The 12,382-nt window shown below is 39.1% G+C and overlaps 1 protein-coding gene across 1 annotated transcript in view; it reads left to right on the top strand.

Moving 5' to 3' along the window:
* Positions 1–12,382, top strand: part of ARFGEF2 (ADP-ribosylation factor guanine nucleotide-exchange factor 2 (brefeldin A-inhibited)) — a 104,998-nt gene that overhangs the window by 75,751 nt on the left and 16,865 nt on the right. Inside the window, exons 27-34 of the mRNA XM_011929190.1 lie at positions 1,552–1,753; positions 3,293–3,453; positions 4,908–5,038; positions 5,175–5,304; positions 7,612–7,747; positions 8,597–8,735; positions 8,844–8,898; positions 10,210–10,324. Of these exons, the coding sequence (XP_011784580.1) occupies positions 1,552–1,753; positions 3,293–3,453; positions 4,908–5,038; positions 5,175–5,304; positions 7,612–7,747; positions 8,597–8,735; positions 8,844–8,898; positions 10,210–10,324 (1,069 nt within the window). The remainder of the gene's footprint in view (positions 1–1,551; positions 1,754–3,292; positions 3,454–4,907; positions 5,039–5,174; positions 5,305–7,611; positions 7,748–8,596; positions 8,736–8,843; positions 8,899–10,209; positions 10,325–12,382) is intronic.

Raw genomic sequence — 12,382 nt, 5'->3', positions numbered from 1 at the left:
GACAATATAATAGGGATAGTTAAATGTATCTTTCCATGTGAAATACCATATATCATGTAAAGGATTTTTTTTTTTTTTTTTTTTTTTTTTTTTTTTTTGAGATGTCTTGCCCTGGCTGGAGTGCAGTTGTGCAGTCTCGGCTCACTACAATATCTGCCTCTCAGGTCAGGCTATTTTCCTCCCTCAGCCTCCCAAATAGCTGGGATTACAGGCGTGCACCGCTATGTCCGGCTAATTTTTGTATTTTTAGTAGAGACGGGGTTTCACCATGGTTGGCCAGGCTGGTATTGAACTTCTGACCTCAAGTGATCCACCTGCTTCGGCCTCCCAAAGTGCTGGGATTACAGGTGTGAACCCCCGCGCCCAGGCAAATTTTTTTTTATCATCCTTTTTCTACATTTTCCAAAACTTTTACTATCATCCTATCTTACTTTTAACAATCAGGCAAAAAACATAATAAATATAGTTTTGTCAAAAAGTTGCTTTATTCTCCATGGGGAGACAACCATGAATTCATTTTTATTATATATGGAAGTGACTTATGTTGTGTAGTCAGTCCTTTGTTATCTGCAGGTGACATGTTTAGTTTGTGAACTTTCAGCTAATTTTTAACTGTTTTGACTTTCTCCTTGCCTTCTCTATATGGCCTTTCCTATTATTGGTTAGTGTGAGCCTGGAAGACAAACATGAATGTCATTCTAAGCCAGATAAAATTTGAAAGTCATGAGCCTGGGAGACAGAGGTTGCAGAGTCGAGGTCGCTCTACTGCATTCCAGCCTGGGCAACAGAGTAAGACCTTGTTTCAAAAAAAAAAGAAAAAAATCGAAAGTCAAACCTGCAATCCCAAGGCTACTGTACTGATTTTTAAAACTAGTACTATTGAAGTTATAGGCTTATATAGCTTTCCTTCTTGCTGTTTGTGAGATAAGGTTCCTCCATAATCGTATGTCTTCACAGGTTGTGAGACAATTGCAGCTGTTCCAGAAAATCAGCCATTTTCTCTATCTTCAAGTTTTGCTTTATAATAATTTAGGCAAACATTGCACCTTAAATTATATATATGTGCTCCAGTCCACATACATGCGTTTATCATATAGGTATATCCCTGCCCCAAAATCTAAGAAGATACACACAAGAATTTAGTAATGATTATCTCTAGGTGGCAGAATTATATTATTTGAAATGTTTTTGGCCAGAAAAACTGACCAGCAGTGACTTAAACCGCAAGGCTATTTATTGTTTTCGTAACAAGAAAGAAGTCAGAGGCAAGCATTCAACTTTGGTTCCATGGCCTGGATAGAGACTATTTGAGACCCAGGCTTTTTCCTTTTGTTCTTCCATTCAGAGGGTCACCTTTTCAACCTTGAGTTTATTGTTTCGTGATTACAGGATGGTGGTTGTAGCTCTGTGCAGCATGCTAGGTTTGGAATGGAAGTCGGAGGAAATGGGGCAGAGCCCAAATGTGGATTGCTATGTGCTATAAGAAATGTTTAAGTGCTGCTTCTAAGGAATGAGCTATGTTCATTTCTCTTCCCATTCTGCATAGTACAGATGATATGGCCATCCCATTCCTTCCTCAGGTCTCCCACCATCCGGGACATGGTGATCCGCTGCATTGCCCAGATGGTGAACTCCCAGGCAGCCAACATCCGTTCAGGCTGGAAGAACATCTTTGCCGTGTTCCACCAGGCAGCCTCTGATCATGACGGGAACATTGTGGAGCTGGCCTTCCAGACCACTTGCCACATTGTCAGTAAGTGGCTCTGTTCCCTCCCTACTAATGTCCCACCTGCACGTCTAGAAGGGTGTTACTTACTTGCTGTCTATTTTACTACCTACAGGGGCTTCCCTACCTTGGCTCTACTGTGATATAGTAATGTGCCAGGCAGTGTTATAAGCACTTGATGTATATTAATCTTCATCTTAACTCTGTTTTGACTTTCTCCTTGCCTTCTCTAAATATTTGGCCTTTACTGTTATCAGTCAGTTTGGGTCCAGCAGATAAATGTGAATGTTATTTCAAGCCAGATGAAATTTGAAAGTCAAATCAATCCCAAGGCCACTCTAATGACTATAAAAGAAGTACAGTCAGTCCTCATTATTGGTGGATTCCATGTATGTACTCACTAAAATGTATATACATTAATAACTCCACAACCAGTACTCATGGTGCTTTTGTGGTCATTTGCCAACGTGTGCATGCATAGAACAGCAAAAACTTGAGTCACCCGAGGCGCACATTCCCCATTGTGGTGGAAGAAGGTGGTGCCCTGCCTTCTTGTTTGAGCTGTCATGACATAAACAAGTGTGCTTTCTGTGGCCTATCAAGTGCCATGTTTTTTTACATTTTTGTGCTTTTTGTTGGTGATTTATTTCACTGTTTAAAATGTCCCCCAAGCATAGTGCTGAATGCTGGGTAGTGTTCTACGTGCAGAAAGACTGTGATGTGTCTTATGGAAAAAATACGTGTGTTATATGAGCTTCCTTTAAGAATGAGTTACAGTGCTATTGGCTGTGAGTTCAGTGTTAATGAATCAACAATATCTATTAAATAAGGTGTCTTTTTAGCAGGAACACACATACAACAAGGTTATGTCTTGATGGGCTGATGAAAATGTTCTGACCAGAGACTTGCAGGCATCCAGCTCCCTATCTCCATGTTTTCCCTAAGAGCCCTGGTTCAGTATTCTTGAATTCAGTGTTTATGGCAACTTTGTAGAATGTAACTCTCATGAATAATGAGAACACACTATCCCATTATTTCCCCCATGTTACTAAAGAGGAAATTGAGGCACAGAAAAATAAATATAACAGCTTGCCTGAGGATACACAGTTTGGATGTAGTGGAACCAGGACTTGCACTCGGGCAGTCCAGCCCAGCGTTAGTGCAGTGTCCCCCTCCTCTGGACTGACCAGGAGTCCTGGGTTCTGCCTGCGAGCATGTAACAAGATGTTTACTTCATCTCTATGGAAATTTGTAGGCATCGACTCGTCTTTGCACATAGTTGGCATTCAATAAATGTTGAATGAATGGATATTTGGGTCTTTATATCATTGCTTGAGCTCAGGAAGATTGTCTAGCCCAAGCTGTACCCAGTACATTCATTCCTGAGTAATTTAATAAGAAAAACTGTCTTCCAAAGATACTGACATGCTTTCCTTAGATTTTCACAGTTAATTATCTCTGATATATGTGTGTATGTGTTTGTGCGCGCGTGCGCTCGCACGTGCATGTTTTCATCCCCATTTCTAAATCCTGGTCTTACGATAAATGTGCCTTGTGTTCCCCCAGCAACTATTTTCCAGCACCATTTTCCTGCAGCCATCGATTCCTTTCAGGATGCTGTGAAGTGCTTATCAGAGTTCGCCTGCAACGCCGCTTTCCCTGACACGAGCATGGAAGCGATTCGGCTCATCCGCTTCTGTGGCAAATACGTCTCTGAGAGGCCTCGGGTTCGTTTTTCCCCACCTTACTCAGATGGGCAGTGAAGGGAAAAGAAAAGCTCATGAAGCAGAAATTCTTGCTTCTAACAAAGAGCTTTCCAGCTTCTCTTTTAGAAATGTATGTTTGCCCTAAATTAGGTGTTTATTTCAAAATGCTGCCATGGCAGGGAGTTAGGCCTTTTCATTATCTGGTATATGTGAAATTCTGTATTTTATTCATACTGAACCTATGGTATTCTACAGATTGTTTTTGTAGAAGTTAGTTGTATTTTAGCTTTTGTATTTTGGCAAAGCTCAAGAAGCTAGACCTTTCTATTTGAAAGAAAACAAACCTCCCTTTTAGGAAATGGCATTATGTCTGTGTAATGTGCCTGAGAAATCATATTTAAAAATCACCTTTTGTTTTCCCCTGAAAATCATGGGGTTTTTTTTGATGTGTCTCATCTTTCTGAAGAGGCCTATTTGATTTAAATGACAGAGTCCCAAAACACTGAAATAGGGTGAAAACAAGTCCGTCTAAACTATGATGTCCTGTGTAGATCTCTACTTAAGTATCCTTTACAGAAAGAGCTATAAACCTCTAAGGTGATATGTCTCATCCCTTACAACAGCTCACTAAGATGTGATGATAATGGGAGCCAATGTTGATTGAGCACTTAGTACTTGTTGGGCACCATTCTAGATATTTTCTGTATGTTGATTCATTTAGTCCGCACGTCAGACCTATGAGACATAATTATATCCCATTGTACAGGAGAGTTAACCAAAGCACAGAGAGAAATTGCCTAACATTAGATAACGAGAGTTGCTAAAGAAATTTCAGTACCACTTCAAGAGTGGTTACAGAGCAGAGGAGTCAAAATCCCAGAAATAGAGCAGAGAGTAGGTCTATACATGCAGACTGTAGAAAGACTGCCAGGTCCTAGCTGCATGACCTTGAGCAGCTTTCTGAAGCTCTTGATGCCTCACTTAATTCATCTATAACCCAGGACCATTGTTTCTACTGGAATCCTTGTGAGAATTGTTAATCCGTGAAAAGAACTTTTAACAGTGCCTGGCCCATAGCAAGCACTCAGTCCAATAGTAGCTGCGGGTGTTATTTTAAGTAATATGTATTACAGTAACATTCCAGAAAGACCTAAGATAATGAATTATCCTGGATATTTTGTCAATACCATTTGACCTTTAGAGCTCTTCTTAGTATAACACCTCCCACCCCCAGGACTCTTGTGATCTGCCCCCTTCAACTTGTTCTAAAACCCGCAGAGGTCCATAGGTTTGTACTGGGAAGCTGCTCATATGCCCTTTGGGACAGATAATGTCTTTGTGCAGTCTGTTCCCACTGTACGAATGGAGATTTTTGGGAGAGAAAACTGTGTGGGGCCTTAATCGGTATATAGTTCCTTTTCAGTTCCTTCCTTTTGCATGAGTAGTTTACACCTGAGATGTGATTTTCATCATAGGTGCTACAAGAATACACAAGTGATGACATGAATGTAGCTCCTGGTGACAGAGTCTGGGTCCGAGGCTGGTTCCCCATCTTATTCGAACTCTCCTGCATCATTAATAGATGCAAGTTAGATGTACGAACAAGGTAACCATGTACCCGTGTGGTGGCCCCTTACATCACTGAAATGAACCTCAGTCACTTGCTTACCTGACCCCACTCTTTTCTCTGTTGTTCTCTTCTCCACCATTCTCTCTTCTGTGCCTGACTTTGTTTCCTCCAGGGGACTCACAGTCATGTTTGAGATCATGAAGAGCTATGGCCACACCTTTGAAAAACACTGGTGGCAAGACCTGTTCAGAATTGTGTTTCGGATTTTTGACAATATGAAACTCCCTGAGCAACAGTCAGAGGTGGGTGAAAACTACAGCACTGCCCTGGGTATAATGGAGAGGAAAGCCTTTCTGGCCTATATTTGCCTCTAGGGGCTGCGTCATCGTCTACCCAGAGTTCTTAAATACTGAGCAACTTAAGGTTTTAAAAATGGAAACACCTTTCTGATATTCTCCTACCAATATCAGCTAGTCCTGAGTGACTCTTCCCATGTTCAGAAGAATGAGAGGAAACACATCTCTGTGGTCTGCCGCTTGGCCCTCAGGCATTGCACCTTTCAGTTCAGCAGGGCTCCTGACTGGTCATTGTAGTTGTTTTGTTCATATTAACCTCTGAGCAGTCAGAAAGGGGAATGTCTCTGCTCCCTTAAGGGTTTTTAATGAAGTTGCATTTGGAGATGATGTTGAATATTAGGCCTTTTTTTTAAAAGGATGTTTGATGCCTGTAGATGTTTTTATTTGTCCCTTAGAGGTTCAGGGATAGCGAAAGGGTATTCTAGGCTCAAGATTTTTAGATGGAAAAGTATCTTTTTTATTTCTTTTGGGAACAACATTCCTTCCCTCACCCCAACATAAAAGTGACATATGCTTAATATGGAATATTAGGCAAATACAAAAAAAATTATTCCTTTTACCATCCAAAATTAGAATTAATGTTTTTGCGAATTTTTCTCAGTCTTCTGCATGGTTTAAATATGGTTCAGAGACCAGACACAATGACTCATGCCTATAATCCCAGCATTTTGGGAAGGTGAGGTGGGAGGATTACTTGAGGCCAGGAGTTTGAGACCAACTTAGGCAACATAGTGAGACCCAATCTCTTAAATAAATAAATACGGTTGAGGTCATAGTATAGATGGAGTTTTCTAATCTTTTTAAATTTAAATATGTTTTTCCTCATTATAAAACAAATAGAACTACAGAACACAGACAAAAAGAAAGAAAAATGTAAACACCCACAGTTGCAGTTTTTCATAGGCAGCCACTGTTAAGACTTTCATCTGTGTGTCCACCCACACATGTATTTTGTGATCCACCTTTTTTTCTTCTATGAAAATAGAATTCCAACACACATATGTAAACTACTTCTTAAACTTAATACATGAGTATTTTTCCATAGCCATAACTTTTCTTCTAGAATGGTTTGTTTGTTTGTTTGTTTGTTCCTTTGTTTTGTTTCATTTTTTTGAGGCAGAGTCTTGCTCTGTTGCCCAGGCTGGAGCGCAGTGGTGCAATCTCAGCTCACTGCAACCTCCATCTCCTAAGTTAAGCAATTCTCCTGCCTCAGCCTTCCAAGTAGCTGGGACTACAGGCTCATGCCACCATACCCAGCTAATTTTTGTAATTTAAGTAGAGACAGGATTTCACCATGTTGGCCAGGTTGGTCTCAAACTCCTGACCTCAAGTGATCCACCCGCCTCAGCCTCCAAAGTGCAGGAATTACAGGTGTGAGCCACCACACCCAGCCATTCTTCTACAATGTTGTTTTAATAATGGCTACAAAATAGTCTTAGCTGTGGATGTTCCACAGCTCATGAACATTTAGGCTTGCTTCCAGTTTTTCTGGACAGCACTGAAATGAACATTTTTTGCAGCCACACTTGTACTTGTAGTGGTGTTTTCCTCTTTAAAGACAAATGGCCAGGTTTGGGGCCTGCATATTACTAAGCCTTTTGATACGTACCACTAAGCTGACCTGCAGATATCTCTGTAGCCATTTATACTTCTGTCAACAATGCATGAGAGTTCCTGTTTCTCCATATTCATTCTAGGTCTTCTCATTTTAATTTGTTTTAGTCATTGCTAATTTGATAAGCCAAATGTATCACATTGAAAAAGTGTTTCAAACTGCTAGTGAGTTGGCATATTTTCTCTCATAGGATTGATCATTCTTAAGAGTTGCCTTTTATGAATTCTTCTTTTGTGAATTACTCTTAGCTCATCTACTAGGTTATTCATCTTTCACCTATTGATTTATGCATTTTTAAATATATAAATAATGTAGCATATGCTTACATGAGTTGCAGATGATTTGCCCACTTTATTATTTTTATTTCCTTTTCATTTTGGAAAATTTAGCTTTTAAGTAACCAAATCTATCCTTTTTTTTTTTTTTCACTTCTGGCTTCCACTTTTGGCATCACTACCATAATTTTATAAATATCCCTGTGTATATCCTCTGTGCATATGATTGTGTTAACATTTTTAAGATGTCTTATTGATACATATCACCAAATTGCTTTCTACAACAGTTTTCCCAGGAGTACAAGAGTGCCCATCTCACTGCAGGGAGAATAGCTTTTAAGTGTTATCTTTTTGTTTTCCCAGAAATCTGAGTGGATGACAACAACCTGCAATCACGCACTTTATGCTATTTGTGATGTTTTTACCCAGTTTTATGAAGCTCTGAATGAAGTTCTTCTTTCTGATGTTTTTGCACAATTGCAGTGGTGCGTAAAACAAGGTACTCTTTAAGCCTCTAGGCATCATTTTTCTTACATAGTCCTTAATGAGAGGTTAGTTTTTTCAGTATTTAAAAGAATGGATGTAGTGCCAAGGAGTACAATGTATAATTTAGTTGGTGAAATGTGTGTGTTTTAATTACAATATAAAAACAGTCCCCCCTAAGTCAGTTCATAAAGCATTTCTTAAAGATGGGATATAGTTATTTTTGCATTCTACAAGATGTACCTTCATGTATTATACTGTTCTTTTTACTTTTGTATGTTTGAAATTTTCTCCAGTAAAATGTTTTTAAAATGTACTGTTTCAGTCAAGATCAACAGCTTCATCAAGAGACATTTTTCATTTGAGTAGTTGTGTGTTTATTTTAGAGTTTGTCAGGAAGAATACCCAGCTGGCACATTAGACCTGGATTCCGTAGGTAATTTTGGCTTAGGGCAAGGCTAAATTTAGTTACACTTTTGAAAAAGTGACTTAATTTTAAAATAAATGACAAAGTATTTGATATTGTTCAAATGGCAAAAATTGGAAATGTAGCGTATGAGTGACCAAATTTCTGAAAACGTGGTCTAGTATTTTCTCTCTTCTATTACCATTTTTCATACATGAGCCACTTAAAGTAGCAAAATGTTGACCTCCTTTCTTTAGCAATAAAACTATGATAAACAATTTTATCTCGTCAAAAAATTTTTAATGAAAAATTTAATACTGTCTGTAGCATGGCTTCATTAATTAAAAGCCTAGAAACTCACCAGTTGCTGTCTCCAACTCACAATATACAGTATTTGAGACCTGGTTGGCATCAAAATAGCAGTAGAAGTTTAATGATAGATACTGCTTTATTTTACAGATAACGAACAGTTGGCGCGATCAGGTACAAATTGCTTAGAAAACTTAGTAATATCCAATGGAGAGAAATTCAGTCCTGAAGTCTGGGATGAAACCTGCAACTGTATGTTGGATATTTTCAAAACAACCATCCCACATGTGTAAGTGTTCATGCAGTTGTTCCCGTTTATCTCCATGTGCATTGGATGTCTTAAAGCTCCTGATTGCCTTTCACATTGATAATTTTTTTTCTCTTTCTTTTTCTGAAGTTTGCTGACATGGAGACCTGTAGGAATGGAGGAAGATTCATCAGAAAAGCATTTGGTAGGATTTGGGGTTCTTCTTTGGTTGTCTTTTCTTTGTTCTATCTTAGTAAAAGATCAGTAAGCCTGTATAGTTTGTACTTTTTTTTAATGGGAAGTGAGTAAAAAAGTTATAAAATCTAAAAATAATATATATTCATAATATATTTTTTAGAAAATCCAGAAAAGCATTAAGCAAGTAAGTAACCTCACCAAGTAAAAAGCAGTTTACATTTTAGCTGCCGCTTTCTGTGACTGTGCCTGCCTAGGAAAGCCAGCCACATTTGAAATGAGGGATCATTTAGCATATAACAACATGTAAGCGTTTTTCCATATTTTAAACTATTCTTTGAGAGCAGCCTTTTCAGTGGCTGCATAGTATTATAATTTCTTTACTTCTCCCTTACCAGACTCTCAGGTTAGTTCTAGGATTTCAACATTGTAAACAGTGCTTTGGTGTAACTGTGCTTGTTTGTTGCCTTCCTAAATTAATAGTGCTTTCCTCTTCACCAAAGAAGTGGTAGTTCTTACTTTTTGTGTGAGTCCACATAAAGAAGTTCTAATTCAAATCTCACTTTTAAATACTTTGGTTATGACTCTAAGATAAATGACTCTAAGACCATTAGATTTTAAAAAGCATTTGGGATACAGCAACTGTCTTCTGCTGTTAAGTTTTTTATTTTTTTATTTTATTTTATTTTTGTCGAGACAGTCTCTCTGTCCCCAGGCTGGAGTGCAGCAGCCCAATCTCAGCTCACTGCAACCTCTGTCTCCTGGGTTCAAGCGATTCTCATGCCTCAGCCTCCTGCCAAGTAGCTGGGATTCCAGGTGCCCGCCACCATGCCCAGCTAATTTTTGTATTTTTAGCAGAGATGGGGTTTCGCCATGTTGACCAGGCTGGTCTTGAACTCCTGACCTCAGGTGATCCGCCTGCCTCGACCTCCCAAAGTGCTGGGATTACAGGCATGAGCCACCGTGCCTGGCCTGCTGTCAACTTTTTAAAAAACTAGTTACTGCACTAGTAATTTATCTTTGAACTTGATCGCATAAAAAATTTGTCACTCTTATTGTTAAATCCTAATATGTAGATAAATGTCCTCTGGGTTGGAATAGGAAAATATGAAATTTTAATGGGAGGAGAAGTAATTTAAATTCTTAATCTCTCCATTGCAGCCTGTGAGGCATGCTACATTAAGCATGTGGTATAATTTTATTTTGAGCTAAGCAAGGCACTTAAATACAGGCTGGACCAGCTGTATTAAAACAGGCACATCTCTGCCCAAATTGTGATGAAGAAAAGTGAGCATTGTGTTTCCCTCTGGTTTACGTTTAGGATGTGGATCTGGACCGCCAGTCTTTAAGCAGCATAGATAAAAATCCCTCTGAGAGAGGCCAGAGCCAGCTCTCTAACCCAACAGATGACAGCTGGAAGGGTAGACCATACGCAAGTAAGGCCACTTTTTAATTTGTTTTAAATAAATAACATGTTTATGTGATTCATATATTCAGAAGACACAAAAGGGTAAAAACATCAAAAGCCACCTTCTGCCCTATGCCTCAGTCTGCCAGTTCTCTGCAGCAGCCAAGGTTACCTGTTTCTCTGTACCTTTCCAGAGTCATTTTATCCATATGCAGGCAAGTACATACACATATACATTCACATACTTACATACATAGTACATATGAATTTTCTTCTTTTACAAATTATGGTATACTATGCCTTATTCTTTTTTCAGTTAATGTATTTTAGAGATCATTCAAAATCAATACATAAGGAGCTTTCACATTCTTTTATACTGTTGTCTATTATTCCAGTTTGTAGACATGCTTTTATTGCTTGAGTTGCTCTTAACTGACATTTATATTATTTCTAATCTTTTGCAGTTAGGAGCGATACTGCATTGAATAACCCAATACGCATGTCATTTGTGAATTTATGTAATAAATTCCTAAAAATGTACTGGAATCAGTGGATAAGTGAATTTGCCATTTTTAAATATTTCCACATTGCTATCTATTAAATTTATAGCTGTTTACATGATCTTTTTAGATGAAATACAACTTTGGACTAATTCTAACTTGGAATTTTCAAATTACGAGTCAAATTGAATAGTTTTTCATACATTAAAGCACCACTTCTGTTTTCTTCTCTATGAACTCCATAATTGTTGCTCATTTTCTGTTGATTGTTGGCCCCTTTTTTATTGGTTTGGAGGAGCTCTTATGTACTAGAAACCCTTTTTCTGATACAAGTTTCAAATTATTTTTGCCAAATTGTCTCTTAATGTTGCTTATGGTGTGTTTTACTATCATTTAAAAAAATTAGTTTAACAGCTGTCAGTACCAGGCACTGTACTGTGTGTTTCATGTGTGTTGTTTTATGTAATCCTCATACTAGCCTTTGAAGAGGTACTGTCTTACATTTGAGGCAACTGGGGCTTAGACAGATGATAGAACTTGACAACATGTAGTAGAGTGGGGATTCAGACACATTTTGGCAGCCTGAGGAATGGGAACTTGGAAGGTTGTTCTGGTCCTTTGAAAGTTGTGTGCCCCATTGTTTGCCTTTATAGCGGTCCCACCCTGTCCTCAACATGCTAGGCTGTAGCTGTTAACATTGAAGCTAACTTCTGAAGCAGCACATTTGACCAAAACAGTGTGCGGTCGTCATTTTCTTTAGAAGGAATAAAAGTAGTCACCCTTGAAATTCATCAAAGAGGTACCACGTTGGGACTGGCATGCTCTCTTTCACTAACTGCTGCAGCTAGCTTCTCTCCAATGCCCAGTGATAGAATGATATATTTTCCTTTTTTTCTTTTTTTTTTGGAGACAGGGTCATACTCTATCTCCCAAGCTGGAGTACACTGGTGCAATCATAGCTCATTGCAGCCTTGAACTCCTGGGCTCAAGCAATCCTCCTGCCTCAGTCTCCTGAGTAGCTGGGACTATAGGCGTGTGCCACCACACCCGGCTAATTATTTTATTTTTTTAGAGATGGAGTCTCACTTTGTTGCCCAGGCTGGTCTTGAATTCTTGGACTCAAGCCATCCTCCTGCCTTGGCCTCCCAAAGTGTGGGGATTACATGCATGAGCCACGATGCCCATCCTCTTTTTCTTCACGAGCTCCAGATAAAGTAGTTTCTGTGTGGAGGCCAAGTGTACATTTCTTTCAATAAAAGAAGCACTCAGTACAGCGAGGATCTACACTCTGAGAAGTACCTAGGACTCAAGCCACCTCCCATTCCCCCAGGGAACAGTGCCTTTACTGCTCCCAGTCTCCCAGTTCAGCCATAAGCTCAGGCAGACAAAATATTCGCACTATTATTATCATTTACTTCTTTTTATTTTTGGTCCAAAATGCTTTAATTGACTTGGCATAAGTGGAATGTACATCTGCTGTAACTCCACTGTATTTAAAAAATAAGGCCGGGCGCGGTGGCTCAAGCCTGTAATCCCAGCACTTTGGGAGGCCGAGACGGGCGGATCACGAGGTCAGGAGATCGAGA

Source organism: Colobus angolensis, unplaced genomic scaffold, assembly GCF_000951035.1.
Source record: "Colobus angolensis palliatus isolate OR3802 unplaced genomic scaffold, Cang.pa_1.0 Scaffold8, whole genome shotgun sequence".
In the NCBI taxonomy this organism is placed as follows: Eukaryota; Metazoa; Chordata; class Mammalia; order Primates; family Cercopithecidae; genus Colobus; species Colobus angolensis.
This window is presented reverse-complemented; position numbering and strand designations above follow the sequence as displayed.